General features: G+C 48.3%; 1 protein-coding gene across 2 annotated transcripts in view; it reads left to right on the top strand.

Moving 5' to 3' along the window:
- Nucleotides 1-17893, top strand: part of HCN4 (hyperpolarization activated cyclic nucleotide gated potassium channel 4) — a 135127-nt gene that overhangs the window by 56372 nt on the left and 60862 nt on the right. For both annotated transcript variants that reach the window (XM_027723669.2, XM_027723659.2), the window contains one exon: nt 15051-15474. In XM_027723669.2, coding sequence (XP_027579470.2) covers nt 15051-15474 — 424 coding nt within the window. The remainder of the gene's footprint in view (nt 1-15050; nt 15475-17893) is intronic.

The raw sequence follows: 17893 nt of genomic DNA, 5'->3' as shown, positions 1-17893 counted from the left end.
TACAAGGATATTTCATGTTTTAGAGAAGAGGGCCCTTTGAGAGTGTGTTCCTCTTGGAAAAGCTGGAATTCATTGAGACATTGCTGCCATCCTACATTCCCAAAACGGAGCAGGGAACAGATTTGCCTCTAGGCACCACAACCAAGGGATAAGACGTGTCTTTTCTTTTGAGACATGAAACTTAAAAGCCTGGAATAGTCTTTTGTGGCTGTAACTTTCAGACCCCAGAGCATGTTTAGGTTCTTTTAGGGTGTCCTCTTCCAGACTCAGGAACAGAGGAAGATTTTCCTGGCCTGGCTGGGAGGGCAAAGTGCCACTGCCCATCTCACAGCTCCACGTGGTTCTCTGGGCTCAGGTGTGAACAGACCCTGTGATGAGCTCCTGCCTTGCACTAAGGGAGTTTAAAAGTTAAAACGGGTAATTTAAAACACACACTCATTTAATGGAATCTGCACCTTCAATAGGGAAGTGTTTGACTATCACTGCCTTGGAACAGGTACCTGTCCCACTGTCTTTCTGGTGATCATTTACTGTGTCAGCAAAGCAAATTGTGTGTTTCAGTTCTACCTGAAGGTTGGGGCAATTATACTGGTCGTGTCCAAAAATCTTTGCAGAGATTGTTATTTCACATTCACTTTGAAGCATGTCTGAGCCTGATGCCAAAGTGTTTTTTACATTATTTATTGGGTTTTCATGACTATCATATCTGCACTGCCCCAGCTGTTTGTAGAAATAGCTTTGTCATATTTCTGTGAACTAGCAAGGATATATATTCCCATTTTATGTCTGGAATACTAATATACAGAGAAAGTACATTATTTTCTAGTGGGTTGCTCAAGCAGTCTGAACTTGAGTGGTGCAGACATCACAAGTAGTCCCTCGGTGACAGGACTGTCCTACCTTTCCCTGCAGTGTCCCTCTAGGCAGGATGGAAGCTGGCAGGCTGGAGCCTCCCTGTTATGTATTGATGGAAAATGGGCTGCAGCAAGCTGAATATATTTCTGAAACAACTTGTTTCTGGCAGGTTGTTCATTCTAAAAATATATTTATTTCTAATTGCTGAGCAGAATGCTTAATGAATTCTTCCTTCCCCAAAACAATTAATCAAAGAAATGATTTAGGACTGGCACTTGCTCCCCCAGGGCTCAATGGCTGTGTTCCATTGACTTAAGTAGAGCAGAGCGAGTCCAGCCCATACTGGAAAACATTTATCTAAGCATTTTTTAATGGTGCCCATCACTATTTGTCTGCATGTCTCTGGCACTCTGTATATTGGAGGAGCAGCACTGGATATCAGAGTTACAGCAGTTGCTGGAACAAGTTTTGCAACCAATGTTTTCCTGGTTTGTATATTTTTTTAAAGGAGAGTTATTATGCAAATTCACCTTTATCGTAATGGGGACTTGGAACAGTGAGGAGAGAAGAGGCTGCAGTTCCAGCTTGCTCTGGAAGGCTTCTTGACAGGAACAAATGGCTGGGGAGGACTGTGTGGGTCACTGAGACCCTGCAACACTTGATAAAGGAGAATCCCCTGGGAATCCCCACCACACCACCAAGATCAGAAGTCAGAAATTTGCAGTGTGTCCTGGGAAGAGCAGGAGAGATCCGTCAACATCCTTTGTCTTGGCAAAAGGATGAGAGGTGCTAAGTGGAAATGCCTGGATCTCATCACCTGCTTCCTTTACAGGAGTGTACATGGCACATTCCATGGCACCCAGTGAAGGTGAAAAGCCAAACTGGCTCCTACCAGTCTGACTTGAGGGGAAAGGCCTTATATGTCCTGAACGTGGCCACTGAATTCTTCATGTTCTGTGTGATTCAGCTGGTGATTCAAAGCATCCTCTGTGGGCACGTGTCTGACTGTATCCTTTCTGGGGAGGAGATATTCCAAATGTCCAGCTTCTGAGTTTTCCATTCTCCTAGAGTATGCTCCAGGCCCTCCTCATTTCCCCCAAGCCTCCTGCTGCCCTTCAGCTTTTGCTGGGTTCCCTCATTTCAGTCAGTTCAGTGCAGAAACATTTGGGGGGACAACCACAACAGCTTCTCAGGAACTGAAGGGGCTTTGCAGCCCAGGGGCTCCTTGCATGAGGATCTGCCCTTCTGTGGAGCTGAAGGGCTAAGCTGGGAGCTCCCAGACACTCGAGTGAGTGTGAGGATTCCTGGTCTCTCTTCTCCTTTCTGCTGAGGTCGTGTGTGTGAGCGAGGCACTCTGGAATAGCTGCCTCTCCGTGCCTCAGCTTCCCCCACTGGCAGATACTGAGGGTGAGACTCCACCACCTGCCCTAACGTGCTTTGAGGTCAAAAGAGAAACAGTCTCCTGGGAGCTCCATAGCGTTTCAGCACGTGCAGGAATTAATTCAGCATCCCATGTTCAGAGGGGACAGTGGACTCACATGGATGCAGTAGGTGAGCTCAGCCTTAGCACAGTAAGTTTCTTCTGAGACTGAAAATAATCAGAAGCAATTGGACTTTTTTTTCCTCCCTTAACTGCTGCATTTTTGGAAGGTGATTTATCTCTTGTCTGGGGTCTCAGGTACCTGAGTAGCCCCAAGATCCCAGCAGCATTAGTCTTTTTGAGGATTCATTGTACTCCATTCCAGCCTGAACAACTCATTTCAAACACAAGTCTGATGTTTGCAGTGGGAGAGTTGGGGAGGAAAAGTATTTTGTGCTCTTGAAACTGCAGCACACATAGGCAGTACCTCATTACCATTTCGATGTCTTACTCTCTTCCACCCCAGCTTCTCTTCCCCACAGGAAGAGGCTCATGGCACTGTGTGCTCAGCCTTGTCTGAAACAGCGATGCCAGCAAGAACATTGCCCACCAGGGCTAAAGTAAGGATGTAAATCAGTGTTGATTCTGTAATACAGATCAGTAGGAGTGGAATTATCCTCCATCTATCCCAATCCGTGGTCCTTACACATTGTTCCTTTGGCACTTCCCCCAACACTTCAGCCACATTCGCTGAGTAGGCAGAAAATGCGCAGGAGAGTTGCCATTGCTGTTGGCCAAGGTTTGTTAACCCAGAAGCAACACTTGGTAAAGAAGGCATTTGACTGGGGAGGGAACTCTGTCTCCCAGGTGTTCTCACCCTGTGCTGTGTAACCTCCAGGTCTGTGGAGAGCCACATGCAGCCAACAATACTCTGTCATGCTGGCTCTCCCTCCCTTCAGTGAGCATCTGGTTTAGGAAGTTTTGAGCCTTTAGTGAGACAGATTTGAATATGATCATACAGAAGACCACTGGAAAACCCCAAACTACTTTCTATTACCTCTTTCTGGCAGCTTTTTGGATTCCCACCCTGCCATTAAGCAGAAAAGAGGTTAGACTTTTTCTCCCTGCCCCATCTGGCATATCCAGGGCTCACACAGAGTGGTAGGAATGCGTACACGGGTGCTGAAGTCTGGCAGATGCTCTTGCTTGTCTCAGACATAAATCCTGGTAACTTCAGAAGTTGAGAATATGAGAGCAGGTGTGGCTGTGAGCAGAGATGTACCTCGGCGGGTGAATCGCTCCATGTAGCTGAACAGCAGCTGCATCAGGCTCAGGTTCGATCCATCCTCAGGCACAGGAAGCTCTTTCTGTGTTTGTTGGTCTTCCGTTGTTAGAGAATTGGATGGCCAGGTACTCAGCTAAACCACAGAGAGTTGTCTCTAAGGCTGCTCAAGCCCACTGGTGAGTGAGCTGCTGTGGAGATGGTTGCACTGGCAGTGCTTGGTTCAGAGCTTACAGTGCACACCCCAAACAGGGCTCTGGGAGCCTCGATGAGAGCCTGGATGATGGAATAATCATGGAATCACAGACTGCACTGGCTTGGAAGGAACCTTAGAGACCATCTCATTCCAACCCCCTGCCATGGGCAGGGACACCTTCCACCACACCAGGTTGCTCCAAGCCCCATCCTGGCCTTCAACACTTCCAGGGATGGGGCAGCCACAGCTTCTCTGGCCAACCTGGGCCAGAGTCTCACCACCCTCACAGGGAAGAATTCCTTCCCAATATCCCATCTAACCCTGCCCTCTGGCAGTGGGAAGCCTTTAAGAGACCATTTCCCCCTGCTTTCCATTTTGGGAGAGTGGAGTTGTGACTCCTAATCCACACTGAGCTGTGTCACAGCAATACCCAGGAGGAACATTTTTAGCATCTCAGATGGCGGGAAGTTTTTTTCTCAGCTGGCTGAAAGAGCAGAGATGACTTATCTCTCTGCTGCCTGTGTTTGTCACTTCCTTGTGGACTGCTGCAGAGCAAGAGGGCATAAATTTGTCAGTCCAAAGCAAACCAACAGCTCGCAGAAAGCTCAGCAATGTCCCCTCCACCATCCCCCACTTTCTAAACTGTGATTCTTACCTAGTTCTGTGACTCATGTCATTTCTCTGCCTTATTTTAGTGTTTAATTTTAGTAAATTTGGCTTCCTAGTGGTGAGGCTGACATCCTCATCTCACATAAAGTCATATTAAGAGAGACACGTCAACACAAAATATTTAAGAACCCAGCCTGTCATCCTTGTAACTCACCAAAAAGGTAGTGGTGGGAGATACCTGTCCCATGAGTTCGTGCTGTGTGTCCTCTGCATCTACTCTAAACTAATAGACATACTCAGAACCCCTTGTGCCCTGGGCTGATCCCACAGTGTGGGCAGCAGGGGAGGGGGGGTTCTGCCCCTCTGCCCCCTCAGGTGAGACCCCCCTGCAGAGCTGCCTCCAGCTCTGGGGTCCAGCAGCACAAGGAGGTGGAGCTGCTGGAGCGAGTCCAGAGGAGGCCACGGAGCTGCTCCAAGGGCTGGAGCCCCTCTGCCATGAGGAAAGGCTGAGAGAATTGGGATTGTTCAGCCTGGAGAAGAGAAGGCTTTGGGTGACCTGATTGTGGCCTTCCAGTGCCTGAAAGGAACTGACAGGATGGAGAGAGATTATTTGCAAGGGCCTGGAGTGACAGGACAAGGGGGAATGGCTTCCCACTGCCAGAGGGAAGGGTTACATGGAACACTGGGAAGAAATTCTTCACTCAGAAGGTGGGGAGGCCCTGGCCCAGGCTGCCCAGAGAAGCTGTGGCTGCCCCATCCCTGGAAGTGTCCAAGGCCAGGTTGGACGGGGCTTGGAGCAACCTGGGATAGTGGAAGGTGTCCCTGCCCATGGCTGGTTTGGGGAACAAGATAAGCTCTGAGGTCCCTTCCAACCCAAACCATTCTGTGATTCCACAATTCTAGGATATATATCTGTATCCTCCATATAGATGATATCGATAGTTGTTTTCCTTCATATACCTGTGTACAAACCAAACCCTTGGCCCAACATGGGTGATGTTTGAGACAATTCAGAGCTCTCTGATGCAGATCTGACTGCCCGAGCATCAAGATTTGACTCATGCTGGATGTTGGATATAGGCCAGGGCCTGAACTTGATAATGTCACAACTTATGCATGTCTTTGGGCTTTAATCCTTCACATTCCACAACATATTCCCAATGACTTGGAAGCTGCAGCCCTTATTGATCTCTCTGTTGTCTACAACAACAACATATGGCATGTTTCCATGGCAATAGGTCCCCCTGAAGGGGCTTCCTTCCTTTCCTCAGCTTATTGGTCTTTTCCATTATTAAATCATCAGAGATAAATGCACACGGAGAAGGGTCAATGTCTGGATCAATGGGCAGCAAACAAAGAGGAACTTTTCCATATTCATACAAGCAGGAGATTTCAGAAGATCAAACAATGTGGAATTGCCAGGCCCTTAGCATGGCAGGCTCATGCATAATGTATTCTGGGAGCAAGGTGGAATCAATACACATCCAACACCTTGAAAACCTCTGGGATTCACTGTGGAGCTGGCAGAGCAGAGGGGAATCCAGAAATATTAATGAGTGCAGTAGGGTGGGCTATGAAGACAGGGTTAAGCTCTCCTGGCCTGGGCTTTGTGCCATCAGAGAGCTTTGGTTAAATGCTACAAATAGAACATGGTACTTGAATTCTTTAAGCCTGGGAGGATGTGGGGTGGGAGGTTCCTTCTGATGGGGTTTGCTGAGCCAGTCACGGAGTGAGACACACCTTGTGCAGGGCTGTGGCTCTGAGGAGGTAACCCCAGAGCACAGCAGTGCTGTGCACTCAGGCTACACCTTCCCTCAGCAGGGAGCCCCAAGTGTCTGACCCTCCACTGGGGAGAGGAGTGCACCCAGACAGGTCAGAGCGGGGTCTGCCCCGGTTTCCTTCTGGAGGAATCTTGTGCTTGTAAACCTCCCACTGAATCTGTACCATGTTATCTTCCCATGGCATCTCCAGCCACTGCTGCAATGGATTTCCACTGCACAACAGTTTATATCTGTGATCACCTCAGTGGTGCCATGAGAACGACAATAAATTGTCTGGGTTCAGTGTATAACTGTTGGTCCTCTGGGCCTTCAAAAGGAGAGGGAATAAGCTTTCCTATGAGTAGTACCCACAAATATTTCACTGCTTTTGCAGCTTGTTACAGGGGAATTCTGCATGAGATACTAATAGATGTATCCAAGCAAGTGAGAAAATATTAATAATGCTGTTTTAGTCGGAAATGGGATGTGTGCTCTATTGGCCTTCATGCTCCAAATTTAGAGCCGGAACAAACGAAGTCTCTTGTGGCTATCTCTGTGTAAGAAATGAAAACTTGTTTATTTTTGCCTTTCTGGGAAGACTGGGTTCTAAGTATAGATTTAAGATAGGGTTTAATTTGTTAAGGTGATATCTGCAGGCAGGAAGGCAGCAGGAGTCAAGGACAGTGGTCAATTGAGTACTTTGTGCCGAATCCACGGTGACTTTTCTTATCCTTATGCCATGTTTGTGTTCCAGCATTACTGGACATGAAGTGCAGGAGCATCCTGTCTCTGTGTGGTACAGTATGTCTGCAGAGGATTGGGAGGAGGTGTTCCAATACATTTGCATTCATCAAGTGGCAGACTGCACATAAAACTCCTGCAAATGCCTATACAGTTCTGTTAAGCACTGCAGAGTTGGGTGGCAGGCACTGGCTACACATTGCATGTCCAGAACTCTCATTATCCCGGGACACGTGCAAGGCTGGCAGCAGCACCTCCGTGAGCCTGCCTGTCCTGCCTGCCCCAGACTGTAATGAAACAACACCCTGCAGGGTTGGCTCCATGCATGGAGCTGAGCTCAGGGATAGCACTGGCTGTGGAGTTCACTCACACTGCCTGGCACCGGGAGCATCCTGAGGGAACGACAGCACTATCTCATACTCGGAGTGCCGTTTTCCTGTCATCAGCTTTCCTGTCATCAGCTTCCCAATCTGAAAGTGAAATGCACTTATGAGGAGGGGTGTCAGCAGCTCTTTGGGATAAGGTTCCGGTGGTTTTCTCATGTGCTTGAACAATACTTTTCGTACTGTGGTTTTGGTCCATGACTGGTGCACTTCAGCACAAAGACAATGCAAAGTGCTTGGGTCTTCTGAGGCAGAAAACCAGGAAACACAAGGAAGTTGTTCCAGCAAAGGTCAGGACTGTCCAGCTTGGCTGATTCACAAAGCCTGTTTCAGACTGGCAAGATGGGGGCCAGAGAAATGTCTGTGTCTTGGTAAATGCAGGTTTGGTGAAGGACAGTCACCACTGGCTTCTTGGTGACTCCCCTGGCAGCTCCCATGGGCAATGCTGAGTGTCCCAGCTCTGCAGGAGGTCCTGGCATGTGGCTTGTTCTCCCTCCCTGCAGGGCCCACACAAGGTGAAGGCATTGCCATTTTTCCTTAGCTAATACCTGATGGAAAAGGCAGCTGAGCACTGGGCACTGAGCTGTTTCCTGGTTCAGACAAACACACTCCTTGGTACATTGTCCTTGATATAAGGTCTGCTTTGCTAGTCCTCAATGCTTCTGAATTCTCATGTCAAAATCTCTGTCACATGGAATCATAGAACAATTTGAGTTGGAAGGGACCTTTAAAGGTCATCCTGCCCAGCCCCCTGTCATGGGCAGGGACACCTTCCACTATCCCAGGTTGCTCCAAGCCCCATCCAACCTGGCCTTGGACACTTCCAGGGATCCAGGGGCAGCCACAGCTTCTCTGGGCAACCTGGGCAACCACCCTCACAGGGAAGAATTCCTTCCCAATATCCCATCTAATCCTGTCCTCTGTCAGAGTAAAGCCATTCCCCCTTGTCCTGTCACTCTAGGCCCTTGTAAATAGTCTCCCTCCTTCTTTCTTGTCAGCTCCCTTCAGGTACTGGAAGGCCACAATTAGGTCACCCAAAAGCCTTCTCTTCTCCAGGCTGAGCAATCCCAATTCTCTCAGCCCTTCCTCATGGCAGAGGGGCTCCAGCCCTTGGAGCAGCTCCGTGGCCTCCTCTGGACTCGCTCCAGCAGCTCCACCTCCTTGTGCTGTTGTTCCCCAGAGCTGGAGGCAGCTCTGCAGGGGGATCTCACCTGAGGGGGCAGAGGGCAGAATCCCCCTTCCTCTGCTGCCCCTGCTGTGGGATCAGCCCAGGACAGGGTGGCTTCTGGTACCTGCACATGTGGCTGGGATGTGTCCAGATTCTCATCCACCAAAAGCCTCAAGTCCTCCTCAGGGCTGCTCTCAATCCATTCCTCCCCCAGCCTGGATTTGTGCTTGGAGTTGCCCTGACCCAGAGGCAGCACCAGCACTCGGGCTTGTTGGATTTCATGAGGGTCACATGGACACACCTCTCCAGCCTGTCCAGGTCCCTCTGGATGTCCCACCTCTCCAGGATGCCCAACAGCAGAGTGGCTGCAGTGTAGGTGCTCTCAGAGAACCGATAATTTAGGCCAGCTCAGATGGCTGTAATGCCCTGTGTTCTGTGAGTTAAAGAAAGGGCAGCGTTCACAGTGCACTCTGTTATAATTGCTTAAATGCATCAGTGCCTCAAACGTGTTGTTTGCAAATTGTCAACTATTATAGCTGGAATAAAAATATTGCTAAGTAACATGGGTATTTATATTTTTACAATGGAAAAGAAAGGAAATTTTCCTTCTGCTGCTACTGATCAAATTACAGATTATAACATGACTGGAAACCTTTTCTGAGTATAGGCAAGCTTGTTTTCTGGGTGGTAGTTCTACCTCTGAATAAGTTACTTCAATCTGTAGCACCTCATAGTTTATCTGTAATATCAGATGATAATACCTTCCTAATTATATCTGTTGGGATTTAATTAATGTTTGAACATTACTTTGAAAAATGCAGGGTGTTGATTATTGTTTAATAATGTAGTGTTACTTTAAAAATTAATGATAGAGAAGCAATAAAAAGGCTACCTTGCTTGGACTGCAAATGCCATTTCCGAGTATTACATAAGCAATAGGTTTCTTAATTTTCCACTTACCGAAACCCATGTAATTATATTTTAAGGTAATAATATGAGCATATGTTCTAAACTTGAAACATGGTTTGGAATTCGGCACTGCTCAGAGGAGATTAGGTGAGCAATTATGTAGATTGAAGATAATCTAAGTCAAAGGCTAAGTACAGACCTTGGAAAATATCTTGCCTGGGGTGGAACTGACAGCTGAATTCAATGAAAATGCTGTCAGAGACAGCGCAGGAGTTTTAAGCGATCCCGATGCAAAGTGCTCCCAGGGACACGCCGGGTTTGTACTGTGAGATATCCCCAGTCAGGCACCCGCTTATGTAAACACTTCAAACCCTCCCTGCCCCACAGGCCTTGTGCTCCTTGACAGGGGTGAACCACGAGCAGACTCGTGCCCATCCCGGTAACCCCCCGTCCCTCCGACTGGTTCAGCCGAGGCACCGCGGCGGCCTCACCATCCCAGTCCAGAGGGAACGAGCGATGTCCCTGCCAGCTCCAGCCCTGCCTCCCCAGGCCCCGGGAGGAGGCAGCTGGAGCATCGGTGGGTGCAGGCGACTTGGGGACAGCCCCTGTCCCCCGCCCCAGCCCCGGGGGATCTCCACTCTGCCGTGTGTTTGCCCAGCAGGGCGTTCAGTGGGAGCCATGGACCCGGGGCTGCAGGAGGAGCAGCCGGCGCTGCCGAAGCAGGCGTCCAGGGAATTCTGGAGGAGGCTGGGGCACGGCAGAGCTCTTCTCTTCCTGCTGTCCTAGCGCACAGCTAATTCCTAATGCTCTCAGGAGGTTTATTCAGCATGGCAGAGGACGCATACTATTTGCATAGACCGGTCAGAAGGAATTAAAACTGTTTGTCTTTTCCTTTAGCCCGGTCTTTTCCTATTACAGAGCGTTCAGAATATTTTTGTAAGTCATTTGACTGTCTCTTTGCTGGCTGTTCATGGCAAAGAGGTTTCCAAGCACACAGGTATTTGAGTAACTCCCTATAAATAAATGAATTCTACTCACAAATGAATTCCTGGATTCAGTAGCTGGTTAAGTGTCCCTTAGTGTGTTTAGGAGCAGTGAATCACCGTGTTCCTCCCATTATCTCAGCGATAAAGCAAAGTTTGTAACTCTCAGGCAGAAATACGCCTACTCCTGTCTGGGAGAAGCAATGCTTCCAAAGACAGGGAAGGATCTTTTCCTGCTTTTTCTCTTTCCCTCTCCTCTGTGTTCAGATTCCTCTGTGAATGGCTGCTTTCTGGAGTAAACTTTCCTCTCACTGTGGCTCCAGCCACCCTGACATGTGCTAATATGCTCTTTACGAAAGATGATTTCTATTTCCAGCCTCACTTGCGGTGCTGGGAATTACAGGGCGACCTCCTTTCTGTCAGGATAGTTGGTGGTGAGCACAGCAGTGTCTAATTCAACTGCAATCCAGAACGGGGGAAGGGAGCTGCTGCTCCGGGGAAAAGGGCAGGTTTTCAGCAGCTCTTTAAAGGAATTAAGGAGCAATTCCTCCCCGTCAAAGCAGAGGATGGAGATTCCATGTGGGACTCAGTAGGTGGCACTCTGTTTCTGGAGAGAGCACCGAGCCTTGGGAGAGCAACTGGATTTGTGTTTGGTTTTGGTTTGAACCAGATCTGTTCGTTGAAGAGCTGTTCTTGTAAGGTTAGCAAGGTTGGCCACGGCGTCTGAGCTAAATCCCACTGCTGGGGAGAGTATCCTGGCTCCCTGGCATTTCCAGTTAGGTACATTTTTGTTTTTGCTTCCTTTTGAGGCAGTGCCTCACTTCAACCCAGAGTTGACTGCCTTTCAGCAGGAGCTGGAAACATCCAAAAAGCATTGTTAATGTAGAGGTGAGGTTGCTCGAGTCTATTTTCTCCTGACAGTACAAACACTATAGGGCCAGAACAGAAGGTGAGGCCACAAATGTGCCCCACTCCGGGGCAGGGTTTGAGTGCTGTTCTGACCAGAGGTGCTGACTGGGCTCACCTCTATCCTCTGAGATCCACTGTTTCCTCTCCAATTCCTCACAGCCTTTCCTGAGCTCCTGCACTGTAACTGGTCGCACTGCACCATGGAATAGTTTTGAAAAAATCAAGGTTTATTTAATTTTACAATTACTCCCAAAAGCAATATTCCTGGCCTGCTGTTACAGTATGCACTAGACAGAACAGAAAGATGATCTGATGTCCAAAATCCACAAATTAATACCTACAAAGTGTACAGACTGTCAGATCAGCTGAGCGACACCAGCAGTGCTTAAGGAGCGTATATTCTTGAAGTGTCTCTGCCACACTAATTCTCAGACGCATTCTGTTTAAATAATATATTAGGAATTAAAAGATCGGGGGTAGCGGTGCATGTTAAAATGTGATTTTCAGATCCAAGAAGCGTGCAGAGAGTAGGATGTAGTATAAGAACCAAGTGTGTTTGAACAAGACATCTGGTTTATATAGTGCTGGCTGTTCCCTGTGCTGTGAGCTGTTCAGTTGCACTGAGTCAACTATAATAAAACAATACATTCATATTTATTAATTTTTTATGTAGGCTTTTGAAAACAGGAAGAGAAGTGAGAAGAACACAGGATATCAAGGAAGATGCCCAAGAGATGCATCTCTGTTAAGCTCTTTTGCAAGCTCTATGAATAGCTTCAGATCTGGTTAGACTCAAGAATCAAATACAGGTCCTAACCCTTATTTAGCCTCAGACTTCCATGGACAAATCCCATGCTCTTAATTTTGCCATGCAGCTTCTCTATCTGCAAGACAGGGATAATAACTCCATCTGCCTCTCATGGGTGCAGTGGAGCCAATTTCATCACTGTCAGCTCCGTGGAATCCCTGGGTGAAAGGAACAACAGAAATACAGAAAACATGGGTTATTAATAGCTGGTGCTTGCCCTTACATACATCACATGCACCGTTAGTCTTTGTGGCCAATAATTTACAGGGAGTGAAAAGATGTTCCTGAGAGTAAACACAACATGACACATGGATGGTATTAGACCTCTGAGGTGGTGTGGTCCCCAGGAGTCTAATTCAGTCTAAATCCAGGGATGCCACCCTGAGCAGATCCTACTTCATATATAGGTAAAATGGAAATGTGCAGATCTTAATAGTCTAATTGAAACTTCTAGGCAGTTTATATTGTAAAGGCAGGTGCTGGAATTGGTGTGCAGACCAGATTCCTGGTGGTTTCCAGCTTTTTCTGCCTCCTTCTTAGAGCCCAAAGGTTACATCCTCCTTGACACCTTGACACATCCCTTCTGTTAGTAGGGATGTCCTGGGTACAAAATTTACCTTCTGTAGTTTGTAAGTGGTGGCTCTGGAGCTCAGAACTGAGGGGAGCCTGTGGCAGTAATCTTGGGTCACTGGTACCCCCTTGAGGAGAGCTGGGGTGTAAGAAACACATGGCCATGATTTTCAGCACTTCACCTCTCTTGCCCACATTGCAGCCCATGATTCTCCATGGGCAGGTCAGCAGTGCCAGCAGACTGGGAGAGAAGAGCCTGTGGAAGGGAGTTTGAGGAGCTTAGAACTGGAAGAGTGAGAAATGCTGCAGGACAGCTGATTGAGAGAGGCCAGGGCAGCAGGATGTGCCACAGTCAGGCAGAAAGCATTTCACTGGGCTTCTGTGTGTGTGTAAAACATCTTCCTTTAACTGGGAGCCATCCTGCCACTGCTGTCAGTGTCCCCAGGTGTCACTAAGTATGGAAATCACCATCCAGCATAAAAGGAAGAGGCACAAAATCCAAAGATCTCTGAAGAAAGCCACTTTCTGCAAGCCTGGCCATGCCTGGTTCATGCCATTAATTTGAAACTTGGGAAAACTCATTTTCTTTGTGCATATCTCCTCCTGTATCCCCGAGGGCAAATTAAAGATGGCTGGGAGGTTATTTATTTTCGGTAATAATGCACACACTGCTTCCAGACTTCCTGCCATTGTGCGATTATCGAGATTAATTGCCCGGGAAAGCTGCAGCATCATCTCAGGCCCTTAATAAGGAAGATCACAACATGGATTTATATTAATGCATATTGCTGTGTGACACGGCCTTGCTCTTAGAGCCACATGGACAAATCTCAGTGCCGGGTGCTACCAGCACCGCTGTACCTCCAGACTGAGGGAAGGGTTGCATGTTCCCTCCCTGCAGGGCCACGGCACCTTGAGAGTAAGGAAGAGGGAGTTGATGACATTTTTAGAAACCTCGTTAGTGAATAACTTTGCTTATTCTGAAATCAGTTCCCATCAGCCTCTGCTGAGTGATTCTGAGAATTGCTGGTGTGCTGCTGGTGACCCTGTCTGTACAGGTGCAATAGCTGGAATCTTAAGTATGCTTTTAGGTGCTTTAAAGTGTTGTGTTCTTACCAGGAAGAGAGACTCTGTACAGAGAAGGCTTTTAAGGCATATTCTGCCCTTTTAGTTTTCCTGCTGAGAGTTTAACAAACCAGTGTTGTTGCCTTGCTATAGAGATCCTGTCGTGCAGCAGCTCAGTCTGGTCTGAGGCTCAGGTTTTAAATGAACAACCATTAACAAAGGTAGAGCTTGAGGAGCTTTAAAGCAAATCCAGTTCTCCTAAAACATTTCAGTGATTTGGACTGTAATGTGTCAGGCAGAGGAGCAGCATGTGCGTGTCCTTCAGCAAACTCAACACTTTCCTCTGTTAAATCAGTGTAAATCCAGAGTCACTCCAGTGCCATCACTGCTGTTAATTGTTCATTTGCTGTGACAAGTTAGTTGTGGTATCTCACAATATTACAGTGGCTGCCCTGTAGAATACAAAGTGGAGCTGATGAAATCTTGGCAATGGGAGCCCACAATACACTGGCATCTCTACATGTGAAACATTTGGAGGGGACTGGAGCACCACTGTGTTGGGCAGCAAGGCTCCTCAACAAACTGACACCCAGGAGAGGTTTTAGTCCTCACTCTGGCTGAGTTGTGACCACATTGTCAGACTGTGTATCTTTTACACCAATACCCGTGGAAAAATCTTTAAAAAAATCCCAAACAAATAAATTAGGGATTATACTCAGACTGTGTGTACCTTCAAAACAAAAAGGGATGTTATTGTAAGGTCCACTGGATAATATTGACTTGCCACTGAGGTGAAGATAAGCTTCTTGGAGACTGTGCTTCATGGAAGAGCAGTTAAATGTTGTTGTTACTTTCCTTAGAAATGAAATAGATATTTCCAGGCACGTGACTCTGGGCTTTATTGATTACTTCTGTACAACACAGGAGTCTATAGAGTGTGGACTAAGTCCTGAAGTCCAGGCTCCATGTAAGCTTGGCTCAGCAGGAAATCTGAACTGAGCACTGTCTCCAGTTCCATCCTGATCCCAATGCTATCAGTGCTGGCTGCTTCTAAAGAAGGATCAGCTTGATGATTTTGACCCCAAATGGCTTTACTGACATACAAACTGAGGCCTTCCAAATTCTCTCCTTACCCAACAATCGCTGTAATAAGTGCAGGTTTGTCAGTCTCTTCTGGGGCAGCTCCCAAGTCCCAGTGAAAGTTTCCAAGTGGGCATGGCCAGCCATGCACTCAGTTCCCTCAATCCTTTCTGAACCCTTGAAGCCAGAGGATGAGTGTTCCTGTGATATTAATTACTTAATTAGCAGCCTGTGCCCTCTGTGCACCAGGCAGAGCAGCAGCGAAGGGAGTGACTGACAGCAGAGATGTATTAGTTCATTAGTTCTGTTGACCCGGGCTCCCTGATCTCCCGCTCTATGGCTGATCTCACATGTCTCTGTCTTGCTGTCCAGGTTTTATTGGGATTTGACCATGCTGCTCCTGATGGTAGGGAACCTGATCATCATCCCCGTGGGCATCACTTTCTTCAAGGATGAAAACACTACCCCATGGATTGTCTTCAATGTGGTTTCGGACACGTTCTTCCTCATCGACCTTGTCCTCAACTTCCGAACAGGCATCGTGGTGGAGGACAACACCGAGATCATCCTGGACCCACAGAGGATCAAGATGAAGTACCTCAAGAGCTGGTTTGTGGTGGATTTTATCTCCTCCATCCCCGTGGACTATATCTTCCTGATCGTGGAGACCCGCATTGACTCGGAGGTGTACAAGACGGCCCGGGCCCTGCGCATCGTGCGCTTCACCAAGATCCTGAGCCTGCTCCGCCTGCTGAGGCTCTCCCGGCTCATCCGCTACATCCACCAGTGGGAGGAGGTGAGCCCAGCCTCTAGGGCACTGACTTCTTAATCTTCCCTTGCAAAAGTGCTTGCTTTGAATGCCCACTCTCCTCCTTTATGCCAGTGCCATTGCTAAACAGTTGTGGCTGGGGCCTAATGCTTTGTTTTTAGCAGGTTCCCAAGAGGGCCTTCTGCATCTTGTTACTTAGGCACTTGAGACTGTGCTGTCGGCTTGAGGATCATCATTGAGATGATGTGTGGAGATGTTGCGTGGGCTGGGAGGAGAGCAGGACCCCTTGCAGGAAGTGTGTAGTGATAGAGCTGCCTGTGAGCAGAGCAGTTACCCAGACAGCGAGGGCTTGCCCTCCCAGAGCCCCAAAAGGGCCAGAAGCAGCTCAGAGGAAAGGTCTAGAGACAGCTGATTTGCAGGACCTGTGGCATCTGTTTACCATCTGCTTCTTCTATGTGCTTATCTCTTGAATAAAGAGAGAAGCATGGTGATGTATTATAACCTTGCTGTCTAAATTCTGTGACACTCTCTTAAGGGGAAGAGGAAGAGCAATCTGCAGACAAAGAGAGTCTGTTTAAAGACATAAAGGTCCAGTGCAAGCCAGATCCCTACTACCACCCCTGGACCCTGTGCTGTTCTCAGGGGAGTTCCAGGATGCAGGGTGAGTTGTCAGGCATAATGTGAGTGAAGGTGCAACCTTTCAAGTACCTTGAAAATTAGTTATTTTTTCCTGTCTCCGTGCTCTCCAAAGCAGAGAGAAAGCTCCCTGCGTCTTTCTCCACACCTCAGGAGCATATTTTCCGGACAAGGAAAGCTGGTCAAGGCAATTTCATCTTCCTCCCCATACTTTCTCTTCTGCTTTGGAGCAGAGCCTGATGCAGAGCATGATCTAATGCGGAGCGTGCTCCTGGGAACGTGAAGGGAAAGCAGCCATGCAAGTCATGGCTGGATTGCACCGAGCTGTCAGAACACTCATTTATGGCAGAGCTGAACTGACCCCTCCTCCAGCGTGGCAGACTCAGGGAGAGCACTGGGGCATAGTTTACAAATTTCAGGCTTCATCTTTGTGGTGTTGTAGTTTGTGAGCGCCTCGCTCAGAGCAGAGCGTAACACCTTGCTGAGGTCTGGGGTGACATTGTGCAAGGTGCTGCGAGGGTGCTGAGGGAGAGACAGCCACAAGAACTCCCTACGAGGTTCATTTGCTTCGTAGCACAGGCAGGAAGTGCATGGAGAGGTGGAGATGAATAAAGCAGGAGTGTCCTTCCCGGTGTGACTCAAGAGGTTGGAGGCTGAGAGAGCAGTGGAATAGCTGCAGGTCTGTTATCCTGTCCCGTGGCTGCATTGCTTCTTTGTCCTCCACTCCGAGAGCACTCAGGAAAGGCAAGTTGGTGGCTTAGGCTGTTGTTAAAGTAGTTCCTTCACAGTGATTTACAAGTACCCACAGCAGTGCAGAGCTCCCTGCTTGCTTGTCTCTGCTCCTTGACTTCCCTTCCATGAGGTGGTTGAAGAGGATTTAAGTATATTTGCTTTTGATTGTACTGAATTTGTTTTAAGAAATGATGAAATGAAAGCAAATCAGTGCTTTTCCCTCTCTTGCTCCTCATAGTTCGACTGGGCAGCCATTTCTAGTTTCATTCTCAAACCCAATTTGTGGGATGTTGCTCCCTCCTGCTGCTGTTGTGGGTGCTGGGGCAGCACAGCCGGGTGCTCTCCAGACCCCCCCGAGGAACAGGCTCCCTGGAGCGATGCAGTGCTGCCTGTGGAAGGGCCAGATGGTGCTGGGTTGCAGTTTGGGACTGCAATGCAGACTCTGTTATGCACTGCAGAGCCTGCCAGACCAAACACGATAGTCTTTTTGTCAAACAGGGCTCAACCCAAGCAGCAATTTCCTGGAGAGAGTTTAATACTGGGAGGTTTCCCACCCTCTCACATGGGGGAGGGAAGCAGAGGAAGGGGTGATCCCTCACCATTGGTGCAGTGCCTGCTACAAAGCAACGGGGAGACAGGGGAGAGAAGTGCTGCTTCATCTTTGCGTGGGAGTTGTGCTCCCTGGAACCACACTGACAGTCCTTTCTTCCTCTCACTCTGAAGTGCCTACAGATGATCTGTGTCTGAAAGTCCACATTAATCTTTCCTCACTGCACCGATCAGTGGTGATCTGGAAGTGTTCATTCCTGTAGGACGGAGCAGTGTCGGACTAGACCTACTCAGGGTGTATATGAGGGGCAGGTTGTATATGAGGGGCAGGTTGTATATGAGGGGCAGGTTGTATATGAGGGGCAGGTTGCTGTGCAGAGTTAAAGAAGCAGAAGGACAGTGTGTAGGGCAGTGAGGCAGAGTTAACACAGGTGGGTGGACCAGTCACTGAGGGAGGGCAGGGTGTTTTTGTCTGGGCAGAGCCTGCACATCCCACTCCCCTGCACATCCCACTCCCCTGCACATTCCA

The sequence above is a fragment of the Pipra filicauda genome, unplaced genomic scaffold (assembly GCF_003945595.2).
Source record: "Pipra filicauda isolate LSUMZ 115617 unplaced genomic scaffold, ASM394559v2 scaffold287_size946512_pilon, whole genome shotgun sequence".
In the NCBI taxonomy this organism is placed as follows: domain Eukaryota; kingdom Metazoa; phylum Chordata; class Aves; order Passeriformes; family Pipridae; genus Pipra; species Pipra filicauda.
The sequence above is the reverse complement of the archived record's forward strand: the minus strand, read 5'-3'. Positions and strand labels throughout refer to the sequence as shown.